Below are 26,715 nucleotides of genomic sequence, written 5' to 3'. Positions count from 1 at the left end.
GACTTTCTGACTTCATATCCCACTCTCCTCTTCTCCCTTGTTCTCCTGACTAGCCACACCAGCCTTCTCGATATTTCTCCAACATGTTTCAGCCTCAGGGCCCCAGTTCTCTCCCCCCAGTATTGGCCTCGCTTCATGTGGGTCTCTGCTCAAATGACACCTCCTCACAGGGGACTGGCCAGCTCCTCGCCTGTCTGTCTGTCTGTCTCTCTCTCTCTCCCTATCACCTGGCTTTATTGTTCTTCAGTGCACATAGCACTGCCTGATATTTTATTGCATGTGTATTTTTTAATTTCTCTGCTTTCTTCTTCTTCCCCTAAAAGGGAAGCTCTACGAAGTCAGGAATTTACCTAATGTGTCCAATGTCGTATTCCGAGTTCCTAGAAGGCACCTGGTGTATAATACATATTCAAGAAGGGTCTCTTGAACACTATTGAATGTTCACAGTAGAGCCATCACGTCTTATTTTTTCCCTTTATTTCTAATCTCAGAGCCACAATGTGGTCTGTGTAATTAATGATTTAAAAAGACGTTTCTTGTGGGCGATTTGAATGCATAACTCTTTTCTACCTCTTCTGACTTGTATGGCAGATCAGCCATGCAGAAGCTGGGAGCACAAGTGTTTGAGGAGGTCTATAACTACCTCAAGACAGCAAGGCACCAGAATGCCAGCGAAGCCGAGATCCGGGCAGCTCTAGAAAAAGTGGTGCCTCATGCCAGTGACTGTTTTGAAGTTGACCAGCTCCTGTACTTTGAGGAGCAATTGCTGATCACAATGGGTAAAGGGCCCACACTCTGGAACCCACACCAACAACTGCCAAAAGCAAGCAAGTTCAAGGGGACAAATCCATTCAGCACATAGCTGGACTCCGTTATGGGAAATGAGTACGTAGCTGGAGCTACCATCTCTACTTTCAATTCCTTATCAAGAGGAGGGAGTCCTTTAGAGAGTAGTAAACATATCTGCCTGTACCTGGAACCCCGGGCCAGTTGGTGTTTGGTCTACACTCTGAGGTGAGCTTCTGGACCAAGCGTGGCTTGCTGAACAGCATTCCCGCACTCGTGCCCTCAGGGCTTCCAGAGGGTTGGACCTCCCCGTGATGGCCTGGAGAATCATCTACTCTTTACCATTTCCACTTGGAGGACAGGCTCGGTGCCTGTCTGCTTTGAGTCACAGTGTTCTGTGGCCAGCTGGCTCCTGAAGGTCGCTGAACACTGGCCTCCGACACACGGAGCTGCTAACCAGGAGTCACAAATATTTGTTTCAGGTGACCCATTTTGGGTCCACTTTTGCCCTTTCCTGGCTAACAAGCAAGATGTGCATATATATAAGGACCTGGACTAAAAATCCAAAAAGCAATTCTCTTCTGTGATTTATTCTCCAAGCTCATCCATGGAGTATTCAAGACATTTATTCTAATAAATATATTTCCCATGGTTATAAAGTAAATCACCTATTTTATCTTTTCCTTATCTAGAAGTATATTGATGAATGTAACACATCTATGTAATAATTATTCCCCAGAGCAGCTAACATTGGATTTATTTGGTGCCTGTCACGTGCCAGTGCTGTGCTCTGAGCTTCCAAGTTTAAGGACCTACGTCATTGGATCTTTTCACTGATGAGGGAGACAGGGAGAGAGAGGAGACATTATCCCCCTCTTTTAGCTGATGTGCTTATTTACTCAGTTACCAGAGCTGAGCTGAGCTGTCACCCCAGGTCTCTCCGATGCCACCACCCATGCTCTTAACCGCTACGCATGTGGGTTTTCAACCAAGAGGCTACATCAGACTTGCTTGAGGAGCTTCTGAAACATGCACATGTGTAAACATAGTGTTAGAGAATTATTCTGACACTTGTCAAAACAGTAGAGAAGACTTTATTCAGAACTATTGCAATAGGGGAGAGAGACAGGGCTCAACTCCAAACATAGCACAGAAAGCTGGAGATTTATAACCAGGGATAGGATGGGGCACAGCAGGACTCTGGGGATATAAAGTTACTAGGAGAAGACATCTAGAGTAGGGGAGACTTTTGTCACATTGACTTAACAGGACTCTTGCTGAAGACAGGCTGGGGTGATCAGATATCAAGGGTGGTGATTCTCAATAAACTGACTTGACAGGATTCCTGCTCAGCTGGACTCAGCAGCCTGAAGATAGGGCCCAGGTGGAGGCCTAGCCAAAAGAGTGCTCAGAGGAGCCTGTCTGAATTTCAGTCAAACAGAGAACCTTTGGCCATCTCCAGCCCCACACCCTCCTTTCTCTGGGTAGGTACGTGGCCCAAGCACGTCTCTGTTACATAACTCCCTGGTGAATCTGATGCACAGATTATATAGTGTTCAGTGTCCGCCCTCTGCTAACAGTTGAAGAAACTGAGGCAGAGAGGCCTGTGGCCTTACCCACCTGTTGTCCACATGCCGCGCCCCCAGCACGATGCAGTGCCTTTTAGACTAGTCGGTGTTTCTCAAATTTGAGCATCAGGATCACCAGGAGGGCTTGTTAAAACACAGATGACAGGGCCCACCCCCAGCATTTCTGGTTCAGTAGGTCTGGGTGGACGCTGAGAATTTGCATTTCTCACAAGTTGCCAGGTGATGTTGACGCTCCTGGTGTGAGAACCACACTCAGACCCTTCTTCCTGTTGTGTCCCCTGTCTTTATTTGGAGCAGCACTCTGGCCTGCTCTCCTTGGGGCTAATTCATCTCACGAACATTTCTGAAGGTCGTGTGAGGACTGGGAAGAAGGGCCCAAACACTTCAGATGCCCCGCAGTGAATACTCTGAAGAGGCAGCGTTTGGGAGAGAAAAGGTCAAAGTGTGACTAGGCTTTGGGGAATCTGATGGGGTCAGTTCAAGGACAAGGGAGCACGGCCACTGTGCTCTAGGTCCCATTCCCACCTCTGTCCAGCAGCCGAACGAACCACGGGGTACCTAAGTGAACCTCTGCCATGCTCAAGGGCTTGTGAACATCACTCCTCTGTGTTCCCTCAACTCCCAACTTCACACTGTGGAGGGGTGTTGGGGCCGGCACAGATCTTCACTCTGCCTCTTCCCAGAGTTGATGGTGCCCATCCCCACCCCTGCATGCTGTGCAGTTGTTCCTGGTTGGCCGGTGACAGTCATGTTGCTTATCTCACAGCTCCTGTGTCTGGGACAGGAAAAATAGGCCTCAAGCATGGGCTCCTTCCTGGAGGCGGAATCTGAGACTTTGCAGAATTCTGAACTTGATATGTTGTTCAAGCCAAAATCCAGAACCTGTGACCATTGCTAGCATAGAACACTGAAGATCAGGTTTGCCCTGGAAAACCCGGGACATTGCCATCATGGTAACAAGGAGGAAAACTCACCCCCGAGAAGAGCTCCTTGAAGCTCCCGTATCCTTTTATGACCAACCTGATTTCAAATGGATCTAGAAGAAGGAGACAGTAGTAGCAACTTATACAAGTTAATAAAAGTTTCAGAATCTTTTTACTAATGGTTTTCATAACATCAGAACAGAATACTTGTGTGAGTTGCTGGGTCAGAATAAGAAATAGCCAGATTTCAAGTAGCCTCTACCATCTCTCACCGATGAATGTGCCCAGGGAACAGTAGCCTGGGTTTAAGAACATGTTGTTAGGGTCATAGCTCTACCCTATAGGCTCTGTGGCTGGAGCCTACAAGTTGAACTGACAAAAAAAAAACCAGATTGACAGCAGAAAAAGCATACAAATTTTATTTGATGTTAATATTTTTACATGGCAGAAGGGGGCTTTCCAGGAAGAAGTGAAAACCTCAAAGCTCTGAGAGCTTATATACCATTTTGACAAGAGGAATCAATTTGTAGAGAAGTAACAAGACAAAGGAAGGGGATTTAAGCTCCTAAGGGAGGCAAATTGTGGGACAGTAACGAGGAAATATATGGGGGAAACTAATGGAAGATAAAGGTCATTTTAGTAGGTTTGTTTGTACAGATCCTTCTCAGGGTTGACACGCCATCTCCAATGATAAGAATGGGCTTTTCTGGCTCATGGAGGGCACTTTTCTCCTAGGAAATGTATGGTTTTAGGCAGGAAGGGGAAGGCACAAAGCTTTTCCTGCATCTGCTGTTTCTCACTCGCTTTCAGCTCAAAATAATCCTTATGCCAAAACGGCTTATTTTGGGGGTGGTATATCCTGGCCCCCAACAATGTTTAGAAAGATCGGTCCAGACTGAAAACATCTTATCCTCCTGAGATTTATGCTATACATTATATCAGCTTTCAAAAAGAGAAAGCTGGGGGGGGGGGGAGAGTGGGAAATCCATCTTGGATCATGACTCCATGCCTTATAAAAGAAACTCATTCAGGTTCACTTTTCATTTGGTTTACTGGGAGTGAGGGCAGTGGTGCAGGATTTAAGGTGACTAGAAGAAAGTACCTTTGTATTATTACTATTGGGAAAGTACTTTCTCCTTCAGTCAGACTCAGTCTGGATTTGGGGTGACTCCCAGGTTGGTATTAACCACTAACCAAACTGCAAGATGGTGGGTGGAAACTGGCTGGAGATTAAAGAAGTCAGAAGGTGTTTGTTAAGAAGTAGTCACAGGTATGAGAGAATAAAGGAACCCTGCTACCTTGCTGCTTTGTAAAATATATATCTTTATTTTCACGAACACCAATTGACCTTTCTGCTTTCTATTGATGCAGAGGAAATGCCATCGGCTATTTTGGATGATGCGGAGATAAGGCACACACAGGAGAGTGATGGAAGTTAATTATTTAATGTATTTGGGGCTGAGGCCAGAGCGAAAGCTCTAGGTCTATTATAAAGTCCAGCCATCACAGTGGGCTCAGGATAAAGGAGGCTGACAAATTAAACAGTAGCTCCAGGGGGGAAACACCCCACTCCTCTTTCCAGATGATGGGATCACTAGCTAATGTGTCAGAAGATGGGGCCAGGACACCCAGAGGATAAAGAGGCAAAAAATGAAAAATGAGGCAAAGAGAAGGGGTGTGGGGGAGGGGAGGGAGACAGTGGAGGGGGCAGGGTCGGACACACCATGAAGAGGGTTTTAAGATGCTTCTGCCACAATCTGCGTAAGGAAACAAACAGAACTTAATACCATACGACTTGGATTCTAGATGCCCTCTTCCCCCTTGTGTGTGGTCTAGGCCAAGTCATTTTCTCCGAGCCTTTTCCTGCTTTTGTCTGAAGACTGCTGTACAGAACAAGTAAGATAATGTAATAAGCGGAATCACATGAAATTGGCAAGGAGGTTTAGCGTGATATGTGGAGATGCTTTCAATCTGGAAGATTCCCGTAACTTTGGAGAAGGAATCACTAGCTTTCTTGTCAGGCTCCTTGATATCCCATCATTGGAGATTCATCCCTTAGGCTTCTAAGATTCTACTACTACCATACAAACACACCCCAAAAAGTATACATTTTTAGCCATTTTTAGCCAGCTCGACTAGAATTTAGCTGACAGTCAGCTAAGAGCTAATAGGGCCATGAAGGCAGCAGCTCTGGAGAGGCAAGCAAGTGGGCTCTGAGGCCAGCTCTGAGTCCACACAATGCTGCAACACATTTCACATTTCATTACCCTGCCCCGTGTGACCCCAAAGCAAGCAACATTACCAGTACCCTTAGGAAGCTCAGTTCTTCCCTAACTTCAGAAGGAAAATCAGAAATCTGGTCCAACAAATGTGCATTATAAAATAATATATTCATTAGGAATGCCAGAGTCATTAGCATTTATACAGAATTGAAATCTTCACTCCCATAGGAATATTTTCAAAGTAGATTTGTAAGTTTAGATTAGGAGACAATCTTCCAACAGCTAGACATTTTTTTCTCTCTAAAATATTGTGACCTTTTCTTGCTCTGAAAGATTGAACTTTTGAACTTTTGGTTCCAATTCGCCCCTCCCTGGACCCCTGACTGTTCCCTTATAACTTCATAGGTCTTCCCACCCCCACAGGGGGAGTGGATTTCTCTACCCCTTGACTCTGAGTTTGGCCATGGAACTTGTTTTGGCCGAGTGATCACTAGGAACAGGAAGCATGCAGGGGCACTCCATTATGTTCTCTTGTGCCTCTGCCCTCACCGGACAGCCCACCAATTACAGGGGAAGGATGAGGGACCGGGAGCAGAACCACCCCAGCCAACCGGTAGAGTCACCCCAGCCAACAAAGAAGGCAGAAGCACTCCAATCTGCAGATTCTTGCGCCAGAAGCAAATGTTCATTGCTGTATGCTCTACTCAGGTTTTATGTTTATTACACTGCATTATTATGGCATTAAGCTAACCAATATACCCGATATCGCTCTCTATCCCTTAACACTTTTTATCAAGTCTTTGGGCTTCCTTTTTCTTGGCACTGATTTTTAGAAATTTGGGTAAAGTTTAGTGATAATGATTTAGTGGTTTCTCAGAAAAAATGTGTATACTCTTTTTCAAAATGGTGAACCACGAAATGTCTTTCCTGGCTTTCAGCATGCTTCCAGACAATGCCGTGCAGGAGTGTGGAACCTACGAAGACCACTTCATCTGCAGATATGGTCTCATTCTTCTTTGGATTTTACATCAACGTGTGTTGAGTTCTCATTCCATACCAGGCATTTAGACACACAATTTTGAATGATAAGCATTCAACAGGCAATAGAAACAACCCAGATGTCTGTTGACAGATGCACGGGTAAAGGAAATGTGGCATATTTATGAATATACACAATGGAATATGATTTAGCCTTAAAAAAGAAGGAAAACCTGCCATTTTTTACAACATGGATGAACCTGGAGGACATTATACTAACTGAAATAAGCCAGAAAGACAGATACTACATGATCTCACTTATATGTGGAGTCTAAAAATGTCAAGCTCATAAAAGCAGAGAACAGAATGGTGGTTGCCAGGCTGGGGTTAGGTTGTCAGATGTTCATCAAAAGTTATGTTTGGGGCACTTGAGTGGCTCAGTCGGTTGAGTGTCCAACTTCAACTCAGGTGATGATCTTGCAGTTTGTGCATTTGAGTCCTGTGTCGGGCTCTGTGCTGACAGGTCAGAGCCTGGAGCCTGTTTCAGATTCTCTTTCTCTTTCTCTCTCTCTCTCTCTCAAAAGTAAATAAACATTAAAAATAAAATTTATAATGTTTTAGTTCTACCGAACAAGTAAGCTCTCGAGATCTAATGTACAGCATGGTGACTCTAGTTAGAATACCGTCTTACTATATACCTGAAATCTGCCAAGAAAATAGATCTTAAGTGTTTTTACCACACACAAAAAATGGTAACAATGTGAAGTAATAGATATGTTAATTAGGTTGATTATAGTAATCATTTCACATTGTTTAAGTATATCAAAACACCTTAAATATATAAAGTTTTTGTCAATTATACCTCAATAAAGCTGGGAAAAATTTCATCAGGCAAATAAGAGGGATGCAAGATCTTGCAGGCCTAAGAACACAAACATGGAAGACACAAGACACAGCATGTGGGTTCTAGGAGTTTGAAATCTTTTTGTGCTGGTGGTATACAAAGTGTGAGAATGATTACATCATGTTTGAGAGGAAGGTGTGGTGGGCAGCCTCCAAGATGGCCTCCGAAATGATCCTCACTCTGATAGTCCTGTCTTATGCAGTTACTTCTCACATGGCCTGAGGGGCGGCCCATGTGACCCATAAAATACTGTCTAAATGGTGGCGTTTGACTTCTGTGACTAGGTCACAAGACATGAATTCCATCTTGCTTTCTCTTGGATCACTCACTCTGAAGGAAGCTGGCTACCATCTTGTGAGGACACTCAAGCAACTGTATGGAGAGATCTATGTGATACAGAATTGAGGCTTCTGCCAACAGCCAGCGCCAAGTTGAGCCACCAGGAAAGCAAATTCTCCAGCCCTAATCATGCCTTCATTTGACTGTAGCCCTTGCTTACATCTGGCCTAAAACATCACAAGAAACTCTCTGGAGCCAGAGCCATCCAGCTAAGCCATTCCTTAATTCCTGACCCACAGACAATGTGAAATAATAAGTGTTCACTGTTGTCTTAAGCCACTACATTTCCCAATATGATTCAGTAATAGATCACTAATATAGAAGGCAATGCTCAGATCTGAGCTGCTGTGTTCTATAGCCAGGGGCAGCCCCTAAAGAGATATCACCAGGGCATGGCTTTTAGCTGCCTCATGAAACTGTGTGGAGGGCAGGTTTGAACAGCATGAGACTGGGGGCAGGACGGAGAGGCAGTTAGTTGTGTCCAGGTGAGAAAAGTTCAAGTCAGGGCACTGATGATGAGGGAGCATAAGTCAAGCTGAAGCAAAGTACAGGCCAACAGCATCCCCTCTCCCCACCAGGTGGGATATGTGTGATAGTCCTCAGGCACTCCTGGCTGCCCAAAAACAGAAGAAAGGAAAGAAAGCAAATGGTTGACTGATAGAGATCATGGCCATGCAGGACAGGAGTCTCCTTCAGTTTATGGATAACTTAGTAAACTGCAAGAAAAGGCAATCTTATCCATAGCCTAATCTCTAGAAACCTACGGACTCCATTTCCTGGAGCCCTAATATCACCCTCATCAAGATATAAGGAGGTTTAGGGGCGCCTGGGTGGCGCAGTCGGTTAAGCGTCCGTAACCGGGCGATCCATCAGTCGGGTCATGATCTCGCGGTCCGTGAGTTCGAGCCCCGCGTCGGGCTCTGGGCTGATGGCTCAGAGCCTGGAGCCTGTTTCCGATTCTGTGTCTCCCTCTCTCTCTGCCCCTCCCCCGTTCATGCTCTGTCTCTCTCTGTCCCAAAAATAAATAAACGTTGAAAAAAAAATTAAAAAAAAAAAAGATATAAGGAGGTTTAATTGCTTGATATGGTAATGTGGGAAACTAAAGGCAATGAAAAATTAAATTTCCTTACTGCCTACACCCCACTGACAAGTCCTTGAAACAGGTAGAGTGACCTTCCTCTAGGAGCTCAGTTGCCTTGATGATGACACTTGCTAGGGCTTGGCTTAACATTATCCTGATCCCCCAGGATCCTGTGAGTCTCCTTAAACACATAAAAATTCCTTTGCAAGCCCCCTTTATCTTTAACCCCCAAGTATATGTTAGCAATTATACTCCAAACCTATGACCCATGATACACATCTGAAGGGTCTCATGACTGAGGTTTTACTAAACAGTAATAACAATGTTTTCCTACTAACCACTAGCCTCTCAAGGTCCTGGAAACCTTGCTTCTAAAATTGCTTAGAGATTCACACTGTCCCTAACCCTGTTCCAACCTGAAGGTATATAATCAGTCACTCTTCACAAACCTAGGCAGTGCTTTCTGCCCACGGGTGCTGTCCCCATGCTTTAATAAAAATTACCTTGCACCAAAGACATCTTCAAGAATTCTTTCTTGGCCATCAACTCCAAACCCCACCATCACCCCAAAACCCCATCACTGACAATGGAATCAATTCAAGGGAATCAGAAGAACTGAGAACTGATTTGTGGGGGGTGGTTTGTGAGGACTCCTAGGTTTCCAGCATGGGTGACTGGGCCATTCACAGACCTAGGGATACAGGAGATGTGGGGGAGTTTGGTGGCGGGGGGAGAAACACTGAGTCCATTCCTGGGTGTGTTGGGTTTGGGGTGCTTGTGGGATATTCAGGTGAAGAGGTCTGGGCATGAAGTTGGAGGTGTCTGGAAAGTTCTTATAATCAATGGGTCCACCTAATGAGCTCCAGACAACACAGTGGATATTTTCAATGTTGGACCTGCAGACAACTAAGAGTAGAGTTGCCTTCTATAGAATGCCACCTCTTTTAAGTCTGCTAGATTTGACTTCAGATATGTGAGTGCCCCCCCCCCCAATAATAATCACAGCATGTAGCCCTTTTAGTAAGTCCTTTGGGATAAACCCCATCTTATCTGGCAGCTCTCTGCTGGGGGCATCTCCTCCCCACTCCCCCATTGTATATTCTTCAAAAGCAGTGATTCTCACCCGTGGTTTTGCATTTGCAACATCTGGAAAATTTCATGAGGATTAAGTGGAATAATTAAAAATTTCCCAGTAGATGATAGATGTTGGTCACAGACTTCTTTAGGCCTAAAAAGTGAGACTTAGACCCTTAACTTTTTCTCCCTCTCCTGGACCAAAAGGGATCCTGTCTGTGAAAGAGTTCTGTGAAATGCAAAGCTTTATTCAAATGTAAATTATAACCTTTAGCTTCAGGAGAAGTCAAAGATTTTTTTTATTTTTAACTTTTTACTATGGAAAACATCAAACTGTATAAAAGTAAAGAGAATAATATAATATCCTCGTTACAGAACCATCACTCAGCTTTAGAAATAATCAATTCATGACCAATTCTATTTTATTTATATTCTCACCCACTACCACCTCACTGATTATTTTTATCATATAATTTATAAATATTTCAGCATGTATCTCTGTAAGATAATCATTTTTTTTAATTAAAAATAGATCTACCCTATGACCCAGCATTAGCACTGCCAGTAATTTACCCAAGGGACACAGGAGTGCTGATGCATAGGGGCACTTGTACCCCAATGTTTATAGCAGCACTTTCAACAATAGCCAAATTATGGAAAGAGCCTAAATGTCCATCAACTGATGAATGGATTAAGAAATTGTGGTTTATATACACAATGGAATACTACTTGGCAATGAGAAAGAATGAAATATGGCCTTTTGTAGCAGCGTGGATGGAACTGGAGATGTTATGCTAATGAAATAAGTCACACAGAGAAAGACATATACCATATGTTTTCTTTTTTTTTTTTTTTTTTTTTCAACATTTATTTATTTTTGGGACAGAGAGAGACAGAGCATGAACGGGGGAGGGGCAGAGAGAGAGGGAGACACAGAATCGGAAACAGGCTCCAGGCTCTGAGCCATCAGCCCAGAGCCCGACGCGGGGCTCGAACTCACGGACCGCGAGATCGTGACCTGGCTGAAGTCGGACGCTTAACCGACTGCGCCACCCAGGCGCCCCCATATGTTTTCACTCTTATGTGGATCCTGGGAAACTTAACAGAAGACCATGGGGGAGGGGAAGGGGGAAAAAAAAAAGAGAGAGAGGGAACCAAACCATAAGAGACTCTTAAAAACTGAGAATAAACTGAGGGTTGATGGGGGGTGGGAGGGAGGGGAAAGTGGGTGATGGGCATTGAGGAGGGCACCTGTTGAGATGAGCACTGGGTGTTGAATGGAAACCAATGTGACAATAAATTTCATATTTAAAAAAAGAATACTTTTTAAGCTTCAATACTGTTATTACACGTAAAAATTATCAATAATTGCTATCTATCAAATATCCACTCAGTATTCACATTCCCCCGGTCTTACTTTTTCTATAAGGTTGTTTCTTCAAATTAGGATCTAAGTAAAGCCCAATTGCCTCAAGTGATATGCCTCCTCCATCTCTTTTTCCCCCTTGTAATTCATTTATTGAAGGAAGCAGGTCATTTGTCTTTGTTGAGTTTCCTTTAGTCTAGATTTTACTGATTATACCCTCCTCATTTTTTAAAAAAAATATTTTTTGTAGAAGTTTTAGACTTACAGAAAAAGTTGTGAAGGTAGTATAGAAAGTTCCCAAACGGTCCACCCAGTTTCCCCTATTATTAATATCTCACATTAGCATGGTATATTTGTTACAATAATGCACCAATATCAATATATTGTTTTTTGTTTATTCATTTATTTTGAGAGAGAGAGTGAGCATGCAAGGGGCAGAGAGAGAGAGGGAGAGAGAGAGAGAATCCCAAGCAGGCTCCATGCTGTCAGCACAGAGCCTGATGTGGAGCTCCATCTCATAAATCATGAGCTCATGACCTGAGCCAAAATCAAGAGTCGGATGCTCAACCGACTGAGTCACCCAGGTGCCCCTCAATACAGTAGTACTAATCAATGTCCATACTTTATTCAGGTTTCCTTAGCTTTGATCTAATGTCCTTTTTCTAATCCAGGACCCTATCCAGGATACCACTTTATTACATTCAAACATCATGAGTCCTGAAGGTCCCCTTTGTTGTGGCAGTTTCTCAGACTTTCCTCATATTCAGTGACAACAGTTTTGAGGTGTGCTGGGCAGGTGTTTTGTAGCATGTCCCTCCATTGGGGTTTAATGCTTTTCTCACAATTAGACCAGGGTTATGTCATTTTTGGAGGAAGACAACTAAGTACCATGTTCATCACATCATAACAAGGGTGCATACCATCAACATGACTTATCACTGTTGATGTTGACCTTGATCACCTGGCTAAAGTAATGTTTGTCAGGTTTCTCCTCAAAGTTACCAAATTGCTCCTCAGCCCCCTTTTCCTACTGTCCTCTTTGGAAGGAAGTCATTATTCACAACCCAAACTTGAGGAATGGGCAATTGTGCCTCACCTTCTGGAGGGCAGAGTATCTATATAAATTATTTCAAATTCTTCTGCATGAGAAATTTGTCTCTTTCCACTTATTTACTTATGCATTATTATTTTTTTAAGTAAACTATACACCCAACATGAGGCTTGAACTCAGGACCCTGAGATCAAGAGTTGCATGCTCTACCGGCTGAGCCAGACAGGTGCCCCTACTTATGTGTTATTTACATCAGAGAGCTAGATATTAGTTTATAATTTGGGTTACAATCCAATACTACTTTATTTTGTTGCTCAAATTGTTTCAGCTTTGGCCATTGTGAACTCTAATTGGTTCCTGTATCCCTGTCACTTTGACATACTCCCATCAATATGTTTTATTTTTTTTCTTTTCATTAAAAAATTCTGGCATCACAATATGCTCCAGGTCTATCATGTATCTATCAGGTATATTTCTTGTCCCAGTGCTAGAATCAGCCTTTTTTCCAAGGAGTCTTAGTTCCTTTCATTAGAAAATGATACTGGAGGGACACCTAGGTGGCTTAGTCAGTTAAGTGACTGACTAAAGCTCATGTCATGATCTTGCAGTTCATGAATTTGAGCCCTGCATCAGGCTCTCTGCTGTTAGCACGGAGCGCACTTCGGATCCTCTGTCTCCCTCTCTCTGCCCCTTCCCCATGTGTGCCCATGCTCTTGCTTTCTCTCAAAATTACACATTAAAAAAAAAAAAAAAAAAAAAAAAAAAAAAGAGGGGCCCCTGGTGGCTCAATCGGTTAAGCATCTGACTTTTGGTTTCGGCTCAGGTCATGATCTCATGGTTCATGAGTCTGAGTCCTGCATTGGGCTCTGCGCTGACAGTGTGAAGCCTGCTTGGGATTCTCTCTCTCCTATCTCTGTTCTTCACCCATTTGTGTTCTCTGTCTCTCTCTCAAAATACATAAACAAACTCAAAATTTTTTTAATAAAAAAAGGAAAATGGTACTGGTAATCAAGCTCTGGGCATGCTTTTTGCTGCTGGGGTACCACTGCTTCTACTCCCTGTCAGCTGACAGAGTGAGGACATTTGTGTACACTAACCCTTGTATATTCACATAGCCATAACTATTTCTATGCGTAATCATCTGTATCCAAGTTAAGCTAAACACAAATTCATACTGCTGTCTCCAGCTCTGATACACTACCACATGGATCTTCTTAGCTTCTTCCTGATATTTAAAAAAAGATGTTCTTTTGTATTTCTTATAAAATTGTCATCAGATCCAGATTCAAATTCAGTTTTTTGGTAAGAATATTTCATAGAAGGTGGTGCGTTCTTCCATTGTGAGGCACGAAAGATCCGATTTTCTTTTAGTGATGTTAGCAGTCATTGATGATCATTTCCTACTATCTATTACCTAAGTTTTAAAAATAGTAAAATTATGATTGGCTCTATCTTTTTTTCTTTGACTAGAATACCCTACATAAACTTGCCCTTATCAACTATTTGGGAGTCCCGAGGGACAGCCCATATTAAAAAAAAAAAAGACAGGATAAATGCTTCTTTTCCTCCTCTTCCTCCTCCTTATTATTATTATTTCAGGATTCAAATACTATTTATTGAATTAATGGATTGATTATCTCAGAGACTCCCAAAATTTCTCAGTTCTCTGTAATTTAGGGTGTCCATAAATTTTTCACGGTCCCCTTAAGCCAAAAGAAATAGCTAACAATGTCATTTGCTAAATGGTTAGATCCAAACATCTTAATAAGTGTTATATCCTAACAACATGGCACCCGTTTGTCACCATCTAACATCTCAAACCCTCATTCCCTGTTCCACACTGATTTTCTCATCTCATATTTGCTTCTCATCACAACTGCTAAAAACCCAGCTTCACAAAGATAGGACATCATCAAAAAGGACGTAGCCATCTACTGTCGAATCTAATCATTGAACGGAAGCTAGTACTGCTCTTGATGTCTGAAAGAGACTGCTACGTTTCTCAGGAAATTTAAAGTATCTCTCAATGCCCCTGAAAGTCGGTATGGTGCACTGCCTGGGAACATCAGGCTTCATTTAAAATAAGTAAAAAATGTACTTATTAAATTTTAAATTTCAGAAATTTTTTTTAATTTTTAGTATTGAAGTATAGTTGATGTACAACGTTATATTAGTTTCAGGTGTACAACATAGTGATTTGACAAGTCTATACATTACTCAGCACTCACCGTGATAAGTGCAGTCACCATCTGTCATCATACAGTGTTATTACAATACCATTGCCTATATTCCCTATGCTGTACTTTGCATCTCCGTGACTTACCAAATTTTATAATCGCAAGTTTTGTACCTCTAAATCCCCTTCACCTATTTTGCCTAGCCCTCCCACCCCTTCCTCCTGATTATTTTTCAAATGAATTCATTCTTTAGCATCTTCTGAGGCTGACCACTGATTTATTTTTAGTTTTGAGTGTCATTATGAACTTGGGAGTAGCTCTTGAGGGACATGGAATTGCTCTCAGCTATCTACCTCCAGCCTTGACCCCTGGACAGTCTGCCTCAGGAGGGTGGAATGGGGGAAAGGGATGGAGACTGCACTCACCGGCAGAGGCAGGGAGCAGTTTGTAAAGGGATGACAAGGTTGTGTGTGTGTGTGTGTGGAGGGGGTGAGGCGGGGGGGGGGGGTCTTGAGGGCTTCCATATTCATTCATCCTGAGAAAGCTCTGGTCTCCAAAGTCATTCATTAGTTCTCTAATAGCTGTTGCCTTGGTTTCATAGTGTTTTCCACATTGCCTTAGATATAGCTGAATCCATCTTTAAAAGCCTCCTCAAGGAACCAGGAAAGAAAAATAGCCTGAAGCTTGGAAAGGGCATGCCTGACCCTAAATCCATCAAGGAAGCCCATGTAGGAGAAAAAGCAAGTCAACTTTGGAATGTTAGGGGTTAAGGGTTAGGGCACTGGTTGCTTAGTAGTTACCTGAATCAAATTTTAAAACCACCACCAGAGATGCTGATTCAGTTGGTCTTGGGCATCTGCCTGGAATTGGCAGTTTTCACGAGCTTTTTGCAAGGTGATTCTAATGTGCAACAGGGGCGATTTCCAAACCCCTAGTACTCCAACAGGCCAATGAATTGTGGCACACCTACAGTCTCATCACCTTGGTTCAATTGCCTGATACTAGTGGATGCCGTCTCTGCCATGTTATTCAGAAGACTAAGCTAGGAAAGATGATCCCAGGGACACTCCCTCTCCCCTCCAAATGCTGAGGCCTGATGTTGGCTGAATTCCAACCCACAGGTCTTTAATATTAGACACATCACTTTGCACCTACCCTCGACTCCAAGGATGGCTACATTAACTTTGTGCTGGGCACTGTTCTTAGTGCTTTAAACATTTCACTATCCCTAAAAGGTTGGTATCATCCACACTTAGCAGATGAGCAACTAGGGATCTGAGTTAAATGACTTGCTAAGGTCCCAAGCCTGCATCTGTGCAGGTTTGTGGGCTCTTTCTTATCATGTGCTGTCACTTACAGGCTGTGACTTTAAGCTCAAGCCCTCTCAAGGAGCTGCCTCCTCCCTTCCTTTGTGTAATAAACACGGACTCTTGTAGAGGCTATATCTATCTGCACAGGACCTGAGAAACGTGGGGAAGGAGTGGTCTGGGGTGAGGGATTCTGAATCCCAGTTCCTCGGCATCAAGCCCAGAGTAGTGCCCTGCCCTGGGGATGGGCTGTTCCTTCCTTCACAGCTCAAGGGTCTGAGTGTGTCTGGGTAAAAGCCCGAAAGCCTTATCATCCACTTCTAAATCTGACACTTCCTGCGCCCACAGGGTTTCACCCACAGCTCTTTCCTCACTTAACTCTTCCCCTGAAAATCACATCAATCCTTTCCTATCCTACCTGTCCTATCCGCTGCTTATGACCACTCGCAATTTGTTTAGAACCACACTTCTTGACCACCCCTGTCCTACGATACCCATCCATACGCCACCAACCACCCAGGCCATAAACTTTGAACTCATCCTAGCACAACTCTCCCCCAACGTTCAAACTTCCACTGAGTCCCCTCTAATTCCGCCACGCAGGGCAGCTGTTAACACCCATCGCTCCTCTCCAATCCCCACTCTCCAAGGGCAGGCCAAGTGTCTAAAGCCAACTCGGCCTCGGTAGCCCCGGCCCCAGCTCCGGTCTCCGAGTGCCACCCAAACCAAACCAGATGCAGTTCCCTCAGACTCGCGTGCCGCCCCCAGCCGCAGGCCTCGGCCCTAATGACAGCCAGCCAGGATACCCCTCAGGCCCGGCACTGTGACTGAAGCTTTACTTCCGCGCCAGCTCTGCGCCCAGGGCGCCGGCCACGCCTCCGCCCCGCCCCTCCCGGGGCCCAATCCGGATGCGGCCGTCACCTGCCCCCGGGGCCTGCAAGCCCCGCCCCCATTGGCGGCCGCCCGGCCCGCCCACCCACGTGGGCCCTCCGGACTGCGGCGGGGATAGCGTCAGGCCATGGCCGGGGCCCGCAAGCTGCCGTTGGAGCAGGCCCTGGCGCTGGGGCCTGGCTGGCGGCACGCGTGCCACGCGCTGCTCTACGCGCCGGACCCGGCGCTGCTGTTCGGCCGCATCCCGCTCCGTTACGCCGTCCTGGTGAGAGGGGGGACGCGCCCCGCCCCGTCCCCTCCCTCTCCCCCTCCCCCTCCCCCGGGGACGCCGACCGGGCGCCCGGGCAACCCCGCTTCCCTCTCCCGCAGATGCAGATGCGCTTTGATGGGCGCCTCGGCTTCCCCGGCGGCCTCGTCAACTTGCAGGACACCAGTCTGGAGGCCGGGCTGAACCGCGAGCTGATCGAGGAGCTGGGCGAGGCCGTGGCCGACTTCCGTGTGGAGCGCGCCGACTACCGCAGCTCGCACGCCGGGTCCGGGCCGCACGTCGTGGCCCACTTCTACGCCAAGCGCCTGACGCTGGAGCAGCTGGTTGCGGTGGAGATGGGCGCCACGCGTGCCAAGGACCACGGGCTGGAGGTGGGGCCGGCCCGGGAACCCCAGCCCCATGGCCTCCCTGCCCCCCGAAAGCCGCTCCCCCACTTTCCTGGAGTAGCTGGGGCCTTGGGCTTCTTTCATCTGGTTGACTAGGCACAGCAGGCGTAGTCTGCCCCTTTTACTGACCTCTGCAGTTGTTATTTTGGAACATACCTATCCAAGACTCCCTTCTCCCCATAGATTTGGCTAAGCCTTGCACCCTTGGCCCGTGATTTTCTTGGGTGGGAAATGTGGCCTGATACTTTGTGGGGAAACCTTTGTCGTTAGGCTAGGGGAGTAGGGGGACAGATTGTGTATGGAGATGGTTCTCAAACTTGGGCAGGTATCAGAATCATCTGGGAGGCTTATTACTGACCCCACTTCCAGAATTTCTGGTTCAGTGGGGGAGAGAGAAAAGGACCTGAGAATTTGCATTTTTCAGAAGTTGCTAAATGGTGCTGAAATGACTGGTCTGGTGTATTTTTGAGAACTACTTGGTGTAGGGGCAAGCATGCATCCTGGAGGCAAAGAGCCACCAAAAGTTTAGTGATGTAGGAAGGATTAGCATTTTTGAAGCTGAATAGCATGACTTGGGTCTTTTGTCGGTAGAGAGGTGGGCGCACTAGGTATAAGGCGTAAGTCCTCAGGCTTGGTTCTGCTGCACTGATAAGTGGTGAGACCTCTGAGCTGGAAAGATCTGTCTAGGATGAGCTACCTGTCTCATTGTCACCTGTCTCCTTCCTTTCACAGGTGCTAGGCCTAGTACGTGTGCCCCTGTATACCCTGCGGGATGGTGTGGGAGGCCTGCCTGCCTTCCTGGAGAATTCCTTTATTGGAACTGCACGGGAGCAGCTGCTGGAAGCCATCCAGGATTTAGAACTGGTGGAATCCGGCTCTCTTACAGCCCGTAAGATCTCCTTACCTCGCTAGATGCAGCCCTTCGTGGACCCACGGAACCTGAGATGAGGACCTTGGTATTGGGGAAGGGAGGCAGGAACAGGGAAAGCTTTCTCTTCTGGCCCTGGGCCTGACAGATGATAACAGATTAAAAAGAGAAGTATGTGCAGTATGTTTGAGCAGAGCCCCCCCCCCCCCCCCACAGTAACTCAACATCTGGCACAAAAATCTGCAGCTCATCTCAGGGACCTGGCACATTCTCAGAGCCTGCCTCCTCTCCGTACGTTTGTACACACATGGCATGGCAGCCCCCAGACATATGAATGTACAGTCTGTGCCTGTGCACAAGCTCACTCCTCCCCATAACCCCCATGTGCAGTTTAACAGGACGTGGCACGTGTGGGGCCTGGCTTGTCACCAGAGCCATCTCCATGTTGGAGAGGAGCTTCTGAACCAGGGCAACATTTCTTCCCACACTCCTACATGGCTATTCTCCAGGGTCTAGTCCAGCCCATGCTTGCTGGGGAGGACAGAGAAGCAGAGGACCCTTTTTCCCCTTGAAAATGGTTGCATCCTTGCCCGAGTGTTAGCAAAAGCGATATACCCCCAAAAGGTGGTAGAGGGTCCTAATCAACCTCCTGGCCTCTCATGAAACTGAGTGGAAGGGGTGAGAGAAATGGTTTGGTCTCCTTGGTTGACCTTGGACTTGAGACTTATGAGTCCTGCTGTATCTCTTCCAAAGCCGTCATCTAGGACCCTTTAGATCCGGGACATCCGAAGGGACCCAGCCCTGGTCTAGCCCTGGCTTACAGCTGAAGCACTTACAGCAAAGCCTCAAAGCCCTTCAGTTTTTTCAACAAACACTCTGAGGTATTGGAGATCTAGGGATGAGAGAGCCATAGCTCTTACCCTCTACAGAGTTAAAGGGCTAAAGTGGCAAATATTTCAGGCTTCATGGGCTACATTGTCTTTGTAGCATCTGCTCAACTCTTATCATTTCATAAGTATCGATGAACATAATGGGCGGAGCTGTGTTGCAGTAAAACTTTCTTTGTAAAAGGAGGTGTCCAGCCTGAGGGCAGTAGTGTGCCATTGCTTGCTCTAGAGAGGAAGATAAGTAGTCAGTTTAATTATATTGCCTATTTACTTGTTTCATGTATGTCAGTGTTAAGAAGGAAATAAAAGATTGATATAGGTCTCGCCTTGAAATTTTTTTACTTTTCACTGAGGTGGTCTGGAAGGGCCCTCTCTGAAGAGCATTTAAGCTGAAGGATAAGAAGGAAGTACTAGGTAGGAGCGTGGGAAGAGTAGTCTAGGTATTCCAGGGAGTAGCGTGTAGGGTACTAGGGAAGGGAGGCCTAGGGTTAGGGTTCTGAGGAAGAATCTTGGCAGATTATCCCACATCAAGGGTTAGGGGATTAAACTCCATTTCTCAATTGGTGTGGCAGAGGGATATGCAAAGAATTTGCAGTCATCTTTGATTTACTAGAGCATGGCTTAGAAATGCTGAAAGGCCAGTGTAATTAGGCTAGAGTAAGCAAGGGGAGAGGACACCGGAGAGGCAGACGAGCCAGAGGATACAGGGGCTCCCAAGGCAGGGTCAGGGCCTGGTGGTGTGTGCAGCGTGGCCTGGAAGGGGTAGGAAAAGGGAGTCGGTGACAGGGGAGTCTGCCACAGTAGCTCACGTGGGAGATGGTGGTGGTCGGAGCCACGGTGGTAGAGGAGGTGGGCAGAAGTGGATGCATTCGAGAGAAGTGTTGGTGACCTTGACAGGCCTTCTGATGGACCGCGTGTGGTGTGAGGTGAGGGAAAAGAGGATTCAAGGATGACTTCAGTGTGTCTTAAGTTGTGCAAGTTGTGGATGGGAGGAAAGCCTGGGTGGGGGGGGGGGGGGTAGAGATGGTTTTGCAGGGGACGGAATCAAGATCATTCTGGGCATGTTGAGACATAAATTTGTGAGTCCTCTGCATAAAGATGGTACGGCAGTTTGTCAGATGAGGTCAGGCAGGGAGAGAAAAAAAGAAGAGGGCTCAGGATGGGGCCCTGAGGAAGCCTAGGCCTCGGGGTTCAGGATGAGGGGCAGGACATACTGAAGGGAACCAGAAGTTGAGAGGAACCTGCTTGAAGAAAGTGAACTCTGCCAAGTGCTTAGGAGAGTTGTAGTAAAATGAGGGACAGAACTGCCCACTGGATTTGGTAGCAGGAGGTTTTTGATGACTTTGGTGGGAGGGGAGTGAAAGGCAGCCCAGAGTTGGGTGGGTGGGTAGTGGGGGACTAGACAGAGGGAGAATTTGGTCCTGAAGGGCTGTGGAGAAATGGCCTGACACTTGGAGAGGGCTGCAGGGTCAAGGGGAGCATTTACAGCAGGAGACGGAGCATGAGTTTGTCGATGGGAACAATCGAGGTAGAGAGAGGCGGTGCTAAAGGGCCACAGTCCTTGAACAAAGAGGAGGGGTGGACCGTCCATAGGAGGGGGGACAGTCCTGAGGAGTCACAGGGCTCAAGGAGAAGAAGGGGCAAGAGTAGAGGATGAAGAGGCTGAATTAGTGGTGGGATGATCGAGTTTGACTTTCTTCTTGGTAAAATGAAGTGAGATCCACCCAGCTGGATATGGGTGATGTTCTCAGAAGGTACGAAGTGGTCCTTCATCATGGCATGGAAAAGCAAGTTGATGGGGGCACCTGGGTGGCTCAGTTGGTTAAGTGTCCAACTTTGGCTCAGGTCATGGTCTAGCAGTTCGTGATTTCAAGGCCCTGCATCAGGTGCTATGCTCACAGCCTGGATCCTGGTTTGGATTCTGTGTCTCCCTCTCTCTCTGCCCCTCCCCTGCTTGCTCTCTCTCTCTGTCTCTCTCTCTCTCTCTCTCTCTCACACTCACACACAAATAAATAAACATTGAAAAAAAAAAAAGAAAAGAAAATTGATGAAAGAAACAGAATGGCGGGGCCAGGTTGAGTCATGAGTCCATTTACAGTAGGAATCTAGGCCCTCAGACGTGTTGGGACATGGAGGGGTTTGCATGCATACACGTGTTCCCATCCTCTCTGATCAGCTAGGGTGAAGCCCCTTGTGCTGACCCGGGGTTTTACAGAGGAGCCCAAAGAAGGGACAGAGGCAAGGTGGTTAAGATGACATGTGCGAGAGAAACCGAACTGATGGGCTGTGGTGTAAGAGGTTTAATCTGGGTACAAAGGGAAGTGAAGGCAGGTGACTTCAGGGGGGTTAACATATTAGAAGTCTCGATGAGGTAGGACTCCACCATGGGGTGCAGTGGGAGGTGTATTTGAGCCAAAGAGGGATGTTTTTGAAATTGAGAGGTGGAGCCGTCACAGGTAAAGTCAAGATCCATGTGATGAAGCAAGAAAGTGACAGATGTTGGAGAAGATAGTGTGAACTAGAAGCCACCATCCTCAGTGAACAACAGGGGTGACCTAAAGGCCAGTGACAGCTGCCAGGAGGAGACAGGAGGCGTGACAGGGCGAGAGGAGCCTCCAAGAAGAGGGGCTTTTGCACAAGGGAGGGGTGAGTAGTGGTCTGGAGGGGCGGCGGGAAGCAGTGTGGGTCCCGTGGCAGTTCTTGGCCTTGGGAGGCGGTGGGGTGGGGAGCAGCGGCAGAGATCCGGCCTGGGCAGGTCTCATTCTTGGAGCTCATTCTTGGGTGTAATCTGGCCCAGGGTCGCACGGCCTACATGTAGCCTCTTCACAGTGCCGCGTGGTACTCTGCTGGAGTGTTGCAGCGACCAGGCTGGGTGCCTCCTGGCATTTCAGTCGTTGGCTTGCTTTTTCATTCACACTCGATCTCCTTATTTTTGTAAGTCTGATGTTGTTGAGAGGGAGAATCCGTGGCCTTCTGTATCATCCCACACACATACCCTCCCAGTCAGGAGCTCTTGTCTCGGTGAGCCATCCTAAAGGGTGTCCATCATTCTGTGGCTTGAGTGCATGTCATTTGCCTCGTCCCTCCAGTCTACAGGCGGGCCAGGGGTCCACGCAAGTTTCTCCCTCTGGTTTCCCCCTCTCTCACCCATTGCCATCTTGCTGCTGGGTATGAGGAGACCTGGGTATGGTTGCCCATGTGGGATGTCCTTGGCCTTGTGAAACCAGTCATCGGGTGGGAGGAAAACAGGAGGCTTCCTAGCAGTCCTCACCCCTCCTCCCCTTAAACTGCTGCAGTGACCTTCAGCCAGGAGCTAGACCTGTTCCTTATCTGAAACACTGGCTCCTGTGGTGAGGGTTAAATGCGGCTGCACTTGGGACATGGCTCTGAAGAGGCGTGCCCAGCACTATTTATCGGTACCTCATGCCATCCACGTTTCGCTCCCTTTTGTTAGCACGTTGCTCTCTTGGAAGCAGAGTGGCCCAGGCTGCCTCTCCTCCAAGCATGTTTCTGCTTTTCTCAGCGGAATCAGCTACATGTTCACACTTCTCAGTTCTGTGCATTTTCCTGGAGTGTGTGGCTGCTGGTGCTAAGTTAACACTTCTGGGCCCCATGCTGTCCCTAGCCAGAGTCTTGCTCAGTTATCAAGTTTCTGGTAAACCTATTTTTAGGCAGAAACATTTGAGGGGAGAGTAGCTGGTCCTTCCCAGTGACTTGGGTCCCCGGAGGCTGCTAAGTGAAACAGATTAAGGCAGAGATGGAGAAGTGGGAGGGGGTGTTTTCTGCGAGTTTCAGTTTATTGCACAGAGAACATTTCATTTGCCATACTTTCTACCCCAAACAGACAAAATGAATAGGAAAAAAATGAGAGGAATAAACATTTTACCTGTGATGAAATTAGCAGTCGGCACCAGAATTTGAATCAAAGTAACAGACATTGGCCATTGGCCCATCTCGGGGCAGGAGAGCAGGAGGTGGGGGTGTTATATTTAAAACAGTTCTGAAGAAGAACGGGGGGCATGCGCCAGGGCAGAGGAAAAAGAGAAACATCCACTGGATTTAAGGGAAACCCCCCAAACCATGTGGCTTCACCTCCCCTGGTCTTCCTACTTCCTATCTGACTCAGCTTGAATAAGGAAGTTCAGGATCCCTCCAGCGTTAAAGGCAGCCTGGCAGAAAGCTGAAATCACCTCTAGACAAAGCAACACTGGCAGAGGGATACACGGAAGGTCTGACCCTGCAAAGGAAGCCCCTCACCAGACGGAGTCAGCGTGCAGGTTTTTCCCCCAAGTGCTCAGCTCACCCCCATGCAGAGACGCAAACCTCTGTTGCCCTCTCTCCTGCCACGGGTTCTGTTACTCTCCATAGGCATTCCCAGCTGATGAAGTGGCAAGGATACCCCTCTTTCCACTAAGGGAGATGACTCCTGAGTGGGTTTTCAATAATTATAAAGAACCCTTGGGAAAACCACAGTGCGGAAGGCTATTACCCAACAGCCCCAGTTGCCCACCACCTTCAGGCCACTGAGGACAGACTGATAAATGCACAGCCTCCTGTTGTCTAGGACTAATTTCAGGGTGGGGAATAGGCAAAGTCCAGGTAGACAGGGAAGCGGGGGCAGGTGCGTCATCCCATGTTTGTTTGAGGGCCAAAGAATAGAAGATTGCCTCTACTTAAGTAAATAGGAAATTATGAGGTCTGTTCAAAAAAAGGGAAGAATCCTGGGTGTAAATGATAAAGAACGTGCTCTGGAAGATTTATTCCAACAAAAAGAAGCAGGATTTGCTCAGGGAATAAAGAAAAACATGGACTCTGGAATGAGGTGAAAGATTAGAAGCAGCTGGCAGCACAAAGGAACGGATTTAAGGAGACAGGTCTCTCCATTAGCTCAGAATTACACTAGAACAGCGAAGAGTGCCACCCACACCGGAGGAAATTACCACTGATGTGAAGAGCAGGCTTACAAAAACCACCTCAAATACAAGTGCCAAACAAGGAAAGTGACCAGAGAGAACCCAGGAGATGGAGAGATTACACAATGGAAATCCAGAGTATTGCTAATTGACAGAATGAAAATATTAACAGGCAGCCCATAGAGTGTACCACACCAAGAGTGAACCTGAGGCAAACTCTGGACCCTTGGGTGGAATGATCTGTCATATAAGTTCATCAATTAGCAAGCGTACTGCTGGTGGGGGGCGTTGATCACCGGGGTGGCTGTGCATGCTTTGGGTGGGGGGCACCTGGGGGCCACATGTGCATGCTTTGGGTGGGGGGCACATGGCGAGGGGGCCTCCCTCTTAATTTTGCTGTGAACCTGGTACTGCTCTAATAATAAAGCCTTAAATATTAGCATGTAAAGTAAACAGTATTTTAGGAAACAAGGGGAAAAAAAAACCCTTCCCTAAACTGAAAGAAACCCAAACCTGTGGATTGGCAGGACTCGATGTGTTCAGAAGAGGGAAATGAGATAAAAACTGAAAAACATTAGGATGGCGTTCTTCATTTCAAGACAATTGGAAGGCAGGAAAATTAGGTCACTTACAGTAGCAAAAACTTCCCATCTACCCAAACTGTTACTTAAATGCAAAACGTAATCTATCTGGGAAACAACAGAAGCGTTCTTGGCAGTCTCCAAGATGAATCAATCAAAGGGAAACACTAATGAGTGGGGAAATTGTGTAAGAAACTTGTGAGCGGTACCTCCTCTTAGAAGAGGATACATACTTAGTACCAAGTAATTGTGCTAACGATGGGTCTAAAGTAATACAAATGCTACTGACTGAAAGAAAATAGGTCTGATGTAAAAATAAAATAATAATTTGATTAATATGCTTGTCCCCAGATTGTAGACTGTTCTAAGTAAAAAGTTAAGAGGGAGGAGATGAGAAGAAACATAAAAATATGCTAATTTTACTGGAGAAATGAATGGGTACTGTTTGGTTTCTGAAGTTGATAATGACCTTAGATTGGATGAAAACATGAAATTTTAATATTTCAAGGGGCATGCCAGAGCAATAGGATTCTGGCTGAGTGTGAACAGATGGGCAAAGAATACCAGGCAATTATAGTCAAAAAGCAAATAATTGTCATAATATTAATATCAAAATGCAGGGTCAAAAGCATTAAGTGAAACTATGAACTTTTGTTTATTTTTGAGAGAGAGAGTACAAACAAGGGAGGGGCAGAGAGAGAGGGAGACAGAGAATCCAAAGCAGGCTCCAGGCTTGGAGCTGTCAGCCCAGAGGCCAAGGTGGGGCTCGAACCCACGAACCGTGAGATCATGACCTGAGCCGAAGTGGGACGCTTAACCTACTGGGCCACTCAGGTGCCCCTACGAATTCTTGAACCAACGAGGAGATTATCCACAATGGTCACATAACTGTCATGAATTTCAGATTATGCACAGCAAGATCTATGGGAAATGCAAGGAAGAACCGACAATATTTTTTGGAGACCACAGACACGTTTCCTCAGTCCTTGGCTGTGTTTGCTGCCTGGCAGGCTCTAGACCAAGTTCTTTTCATAAATGAACATGTTAGTCCTTAAAGCAACCATATGAAATGGAAATACTGTCATCTCCCTACTCCAAATAAAGAAACTTAGGCACAAGTTCAACAAAATAATTAATATACTTTGCCTAATAGATAAAGACTGAACTCTAACTTGAAGCAGAGAATATACCTTTAAGGACCCAGGAAACACTTAGCAAGTTAGTTACTGGGCCTTGTAAAACCTCAGTAAATCCTCTCCAGTCTTGTACCCCCTTCTCCAAACTGAACAGAGTACATATCACATTGTGTGACCACAAAGTGATGAAACGCAAAATAAATGACAGAAATTCTGATTTTTCTTTTAGGCTTTTTCATATCGTCTGAATCTTCTACACTATGTATTCATTCATTATAAATGACTAGTTAAAAAAATAATTTTTTATGTGTGACTTTACAGAAAACCAGCCCCCCAACATCTGAAAAAACAAGGAAGGGACTTGGGGGTGGGAAGGGACCCATCCTAGAATAGTGGGGGAATTTGTTGAGTTGTGGGGACCTACATTCTCCAACCCCAAAAGAGAAAATGCAAGCAGAGTCCTGAGGGAGCAGGTGTGGGTCCCTTGTCCCTGGGTCCCTGCTGGCCTGGGTGCTGCCCCTCTGGGTGGCTGGGGAGTGGGGAGCAGATGTGGGCAAGGAACAGCTCTCCAAGGCAGGTGGCAGTGACCCTATGTCACACAGCTGATTTTTTAAAAGGCCCGGCACTTGGGGCATCTAGGTAGCTCAGTTGTTGGGGCGTCTGCCTCTGGGTTTCCACTCATGGGATCCAGCTCCTCCTCAGGCTCCCTGCTGAAGCATGGAGCCTGCTTGGGATTCTCTCTCCCTCTGCCCCTCCCCTGCTCATGTTCTCTCTGTCTCTCTCAAAATAAATAAACATTAAATGATAATAATAATAATAATAATAATAATAATAATAATAAAAGGCCAAGCACCCAAACTTCCTCCTTTTTCAGACAGGGGCAGTGCTAGTGCTTCCCAGAGATGTCTCTCTACATTTTCATCACCTCCTCTTTATTTTTTTTTTTTTTAAAGCTTATTTATTTTTTGAGAGAGAGAGAAAGAGTGAG

The 26,715-nt window shown here is 46.2% G+C and overlaps 2 protein-coding genes across 12 annotated transcripts in view; both read left to right on the top strand.

The window, feature by feature from the left end:
• Nucleotides 1-8,847, top strand: part of NEK11 (NIMA related kinase 11) — a 275,620-nt gene extending 266,773 nt beyond the window's left edge. For 3 of the 11 annotated variants that reach the window (XM_045503661.1, XM_045503656.1, XM_045503655.1), the window contains one exon: nucleotides 592-4,186. In XM_045503661.1, the coding sequence (XP_045359617.1) occupies nucleotides 592-698 (107 nt within the window). In that variant the 3' untranslated portion in view covers nucleotides 699-4,186. Of the gene's footprint in view, nucleotides 1-591; nucleotides 4,189-7,686; nucleotides 8,556-8,809 lie in introns of those variants that run through there. The other 8 variants (XR_006718737.1, XR_006718736.1, XM_045503658.1 and 5 more) reach the window with 6 other exon arrangements.
• Nucleotides 8,848-16,761: 7,914 nt separating this feature from the next.
• Nucleotides 16,762-19,418, top strand: NUDT16 (nudix hydrolase 16). Its single transcript, XM_045503641.1, has 3 exons — nucleotides 16,762-16,953; nucleotides 17,058-17,327; nucleotides 18,075-19,418. Exons 1-3 carry the CDS (start codon nucleotides 16,816-16,818, stop codon nucleotides 18,252-18,254), a joined length of 588 nt encoding a protein of 195 aa, XP_045359597.1. The 5' UTR covers nucleotides 16,762-16,815; the 3' UTR covers nucleotides 18,255-19,418.
• Nucleotides 19,419-26,715: the final 7,297 nt, after the last annotated feature.

Source organism: Leopardus geoffroyi, chromosome C2 (assembly GCF_018350155.1).
Source record: "Leopardus geoffroyi isolate Oge1 chromosome C2, O.geoffroyi_Oge1_pat1.0, whole genome shotgun sequence".
NCBI classification, from domain to species: Eukaryota; Metazoa; Chordata; class Mammalia; order Carnivora; family Felidae; genus Leopardus; species Leopardus geoffroyi.
The sequence above is the reverse complement of the archived record's forward strand: the minus strand, read 5'-3'. Positions and strand labels throughout refer to the sequence as shown.

Bases quoted from the DNA above. Each gene is read 5' to 3' on its own strand.
- NUDT16 (XM_045503641.1), top strand. From the start codon at position 16,816: ATGGCCGGGGCCCGCAAGCTGCCGTTGGAGCAGGCCCTGGCGCTGGGG. The intron at 16,954-17,057 runs GTGAGAGGGGGG...CCTCTCCCGCAG, and splicing joins CGCTCCGTTACGCCGTCCTG to ATGCAGATGCGCTTTGATGG. The intron at 17,328-18,074 runs GTGGGGCCGGCC...TTCCTTTCACAG, and splicing joins CCAAGGACCACGGGCTGGAG to GTGCTAGGCCTAGTACGTGT.